Source organism: Nannobrachium achirus (genome assembly GCF_963921795.1).
Source record: "Nannobrachium achirus genome assembly, chromosome: 16".
Classification (NCBI taxonomy): domain Eukaryota; kingdom Metazoa; phylum Chordata; class Actinopteri; order Myctophiformes; family Myctophidae; genus Nannobrachium; species Nannobrachium achirus.
The window spans coordinates 56,692,498-56,697,497 of record NC_137823.1 but is presented as its reverse complement, the minus strand read 5'-3'; the positions used below and the strand labels follow the sequence as shown (position 1 = coordinate 56,697,497).

At 46.3% G+C, this 5,000-nt stretch overlaps 1 protein-coding gene across 1 annotated transcript in view; it reads right to left on the bottom strand.

Moving 5' to 3' along the window:
- The window catches only part of lama2 (laminin, alpha 2), a gene marked incomplete at its 3' end in the record, with an annotated part of 414,125 nt that overhangs the window by 45,099 nt on the left and 364,026 nt on the right, over positions 1-5,000 (bottom strand). The window contains 1 exon segment of the mRNA XM_080745043.1: positions 2,178-2,337. Coding sequence (XP_080601169.1) covers positions 2,178-2,337 — 160 coding nt within the window.

The window sequence follows — 5,000 nt, the reverse complement described above, 5'->3', positions numbered from 1 at the left end:
GAAAAATAGCAGATATACAAGCTCACAGCGTGCGCTGCGAGCTTGTAGATCTGCTATTTTTTGAAAAAGTTGTGAAAATGTGTGCAAATCTTTGAATATATGTATTTTCAAAGCGAACGTTTGTAACTCAAATTTTGCTTCTGGGGGTCCATGGAAGTAAATATTTTGAGATGCGGGTCCGTGGCCAAATAAATATTATTTTGGGGGTCCTTCACATGAAAAGGTTTGAGAACCACTGACATAGTAGTCTCTCAAGAACAGACTAACTGAGCTCCAGTTAAGTGAAAAGGACCTTTTCTTTGACGATGGCTGGCCAGATTGCTGACATAGAAACATAGGTTTTTAAAAAAATCTTAGAAGCATTCAAAAGACACTTATAGAATCGGGTCAAAATTCTAATTTTCAAGATTTTTCAAGAATAGCAGATCTTTACAAGCTCGCAGCACATCTGCTATTTTTCAATAGTTAAAGCATAAAATAATCATACACAATAATGTGTACCCCTGCCTATACCTTTTCGATACAGGCTAAAATAAATGAAAGGAAATTTGACTTGTAACGTCTCATTGAGTATCGAAATAAAACCATTCATTATCTGCCCAATGGCGGCTCGCTCAGCGGTGCCTCTCGCGACTCAAGTCCACTTTAGACGGCGCACCTCCTTTGTTTTGACTGTTGTTATAGCTGACCTGTCACCAGGGCAGGAATTTCATGGAGGCCATGAAGACCATGGCCGCCGGTTTGGCCTTGTGCCCCTCAAACCAATGACATGACCTAAGACCACAGTGGCCTTAATGCCCCAGCTGACTGTACCACTTTCTCCTCTGTCTCTTTCTGGTCAATATGTAGACACCAGTGTCTTTTGTTGAGTCTGCATTTTTAAACCAATCCAGTATCTTTGATTTGTGCACGGCTACGCATGGATCAGATTGTAAATACCAATACTTCCCAAATAGTCTACATATTACATTTTAAATCACCCTTAACCCTTACATTAAATTAATTATTTCAATGGACTAAAATCTTGTTTTATTTGTTGGCCTTCCTGCCCTGGCATTTGGCCTTTGTGCCCTCAAACAATGGACAACAACAAAGACCAAGTGGGCTTGCCCCTAAAATGACGGAATTCAAGGACTGCCCGTCACCCTTTTTTACGTTGTGACTCCGGCATTCCTGGAGTGTGGACAAGTCCCCGTTTGACGGATGACGTCTGGTCACATTTGTGCCAAGAAGTCACAATATGCCTATCGGGGAGTGGGAGTGGGTCGGCTAATTGCTTGACCACTGCTCCACCATTGACTCCCCGCCTTGCACTGTGTCAGTCACTCTGGATCACAATGTCAGCTAAATGCCTTTTAAACTGTTAACAAGCAGGGACGTGCAGAGAATGTTAGAGAGGCAGGGGCTCAAATTTCTAAAAGGGCCTTTTGGTGAACATATCGAAAATAGCAGACCTCCAAGCTCACAACGCGTCGCACTGCGACGCGTTGTGAGCTTGGAGGTCGGCTATTTTCGATGCTTGATACCACACTGAAATAAGCATTATCAAGTCAATACTGGAGATGTGGCGTAAGGCATGGATTTCTACACAGAAAGGGCAATTATTTCAACATAAGATGCTGCATTCAAGTTCAGGAGAGTTTGTTGGACATCAGGCATGACATGGAAAGAGGGCATTTGCTTTTTTTCCACCATAGTAAAAACTGCATTCATAGTCTAGAGAGGGCACTTTTTACAGACGGATAAAAGGTCAGGGGCTCAAGCCCCCTTTGATGTCTATGTGTGCACGTGCCTGTTAACGAGACAGACAGACAGGCAGGCAGGCAGGCAGACAGACAGACAGACAGACAGACAGACAGACAGGCAGGCAGGCAGGCAGGCAGGCAGGCAGGCAGGCAGGCAGGCAGACAGGCAGGCAGGCAGGCAGGCAGGCAGGCAGGCAGGCAGACAGACAGACAGACAGACAGGCAGGCAGGCAGGCAGGCAGGCAGGCAGGCAGGCAGGCAGGCAGGCAGGCAGACAGACAGACAGACAGACAGACAGACAGACAGACAGACAGAAAGACAGACAGACAGGCAGGCAGGCAGGCAGGCAGGCAGGCAGGCAGGCAGGCAGGCAGGCAGGCAGGCAGACAGACAGACAGACAGACAGACAGACAGACAGACAGACAGACAGACCTTGACACTCCCCAGGATCCCTCCCACAAACAGGTAGGCATTCTGGTCCACGTCCAGGATGGTGAACGCAGAGGGAGAATTGGCGCTGGCAGGGGTTGGCATCATGCCAGCCTTGGGACCTTCTAATGGGTACACTGATATGGTACCGTTCAATCCATTACTAAGTAGACAGAGAGAGAGAGAGAGAGAGAGAGAGAGAGAGAGAGAGAGAGAGAGAGAGAGAGAGAGAGGGAGAGAGAGAGAGAGAGAGAGAGAGAGAGAGAGAGAGAGAGAGAGAGAGAGAGAGAAAGAGAGAGGGAGGGCAAACATAATGGTTAGACTTGTGCACGTGTGTGCTGTGAAATTTCAACCTTGTTTAAAACCCATTAATGTGTGGATGTACTCAGGAGACAAACGAGAGGTTGGATGAATGCAAGTTGTGTGAAATAAACGTGTGTAAGGACTTTTAGGCTTACAGTTCAGAAGGGATTCAGGTTGGGGTTAAGATTACGCATTTAAAGTTTAGGTTAAGAGGTTGGAGTTATTAGGGCCCGAGCACACACAGTGTGAGAGGACCCTATTGTAATTGCAATGTTTATTCTTCTCCGAAACGAATCGTGTTTTTGAGGCACAAATCGTACTCCAAAAGTTGCGCAACTTTGCACGCACATCACAAGTGGCGAAAATTTACATAATTAGAAATAATCAAAAGGGGGCGTGGCCTAATGGCTCAATAGTTTGTCGTACAGACGTGTGGTTGGCGTCAAATGACTTGATTGAGAGTCCTTCATTTTAACTCACCCACTGCATTATGTCGAGTTTGACGAGCTATAGTTATGGGTCCACTGCTTATGACGAATATGACAAGTTATCAATTAGCTTTAATAACTATAAAACAAAAAAGTATGATCGCCGATTCGCCGTCCATAGTGCTCTCTGGAAGCGCCCTATTCACAAAAAACGTATCTGGATGTTCCAGAACGGAAATGGGGGGGCGGGACAACGACGCCTGTGTCCTGTCTGCCGAAATGTCATCCGGTTCAATGTTGTGCAACACCAGCGTGGCGCTCCGTCGGTTTCGCTTTGAGCGATGGAAGGCTGTAGTGCTTTGTTGTTTACCGTGCCTGGATCGTATTGTGAATGCAATCGGTTGAACCATCGCGCAATGGATTCGCGTGCGCGCCCACGTTAAAGGTAGGCAAAATCCTGGCGGTGTGGACCATTAGAAGGGTCTTAAAAATAGCGGTGGGTGAGTTAATTGGTTTAACTAGCCCCGCCCCCTCTTCCGATTGGCTGCTGCCCCTTGTGACGTGGGTAGAGCTGCGAGGGCCCGGTCATTGCTGCTTGCAGCTTTAATTTCAATTTATATTTTGTTTGCGCGCCAGAAATATCAGATCTACGAGCTTATACAGGTTTGCGGTCACATTTGTAAAATTGACATTCTGGGACCCCTAGTAGGGGGTCCTCAGAGTTACTACAGGGGGTCCTCTAAATCTTCCAATCCTTTTTATATTAACAACTTGAACCCTAGTGTCCATATTCTGAGAAGTGTAGACAAAAATAGCAGATCTACAAGCTCACAGAGCTTGTAGATCGGCTATTTTCGGCAAAGAGGTTTGGTGTAGAGGGGAAAAAGAGCAGACTAAGTACAGAGTAAAAGGTCAAGTTTATTAGGTAATGACGGCTCAAGTCGTTAAATATCTGAAAACACCAATTGACATGAATCCAAAATACACTGATGATTGTGCTGTCAAACGATTAAACTATATGGAATCTATGAAAAGGTTGTGGGGGTCCCTGCTTCATCTCTCTCTCAACTAAGTGGTCCTTGGCCTGAAAACATTGAAGACCCCTGTCCTAAAATGTTGATGTGCTCGCAAGTACACAGAAGTATACACAAACGTGTTTGTGCGTGCAGCGCTTGTGCATTCGTGCACTGAGTGAATGTGATGATGCTGCATGGTAATGGCTGATGAGGTTGTCAACCGCTAATTTCCCAGGTGAACTGATGTGCTCATATTTTCTAAAATGCTGCATGTGTTGCTGCTTAGAAAGCTTTCTTCAGGACGTGAATGAGCCGGTGTCCTGGGGTTAAGCCGGCCGGTCACTGGGGTGGTTACTGTTGCTGTTTAGGGTACAAATGTTGCGTTCGCCTGTCACCCGTCTGCCGCCAGGCACGAGCCAGTTGACGCACTGTACAATACACTCACACGGTTGATTGTGGACCTGCGAAATAGTGTCATCAAAGCTAAATGTGTTTCATTTACTAAAGCTAAGCAATACGCTGAAGCAGCAACGTTTAGAGAGAGGGAAAGTCTCGCGGGATTAGAGCGCGAGTGCTGTTGGTGAGACGTTAGTTTCCATCAGTCTGTGAAGGCCCTTAATTGTAAGGACCTGCAGTTTGACATGCGTTAGTCCAATGACCCACATTGGATATAATGTTTTACCTTTGGGACCCCTATCTACACTGTAAAATGTGTTAATTGCGACCAAAGGTCCCAGTTTACTATGAGAAACGTCACGGCTTGTCCGTGTCCGTCTGTGTAGACGCGTACACATTTTTACGGTCTATGGGTTTGCCGCTCTGACATCATGCTCTGACGTCACTGTGATGTCAGAGGAACCACTCTACCAGAATGGGTTTGCTGCTCTGACATCACACTCTGGCTTCACTGTGATGTCACACAAACTGAATCCCTTTGATGCCCATATATGGAGTTCCCTGATGTCATCAATATTAACAGCTTCCCAGCCAAGGGGAGCCCCCCAATGTTAAAACCGTCTTATATCGGACTTCCCACCAGGTCCCCTCAGCCAGGTCGCACTTAATCGGACTTTGTCTTT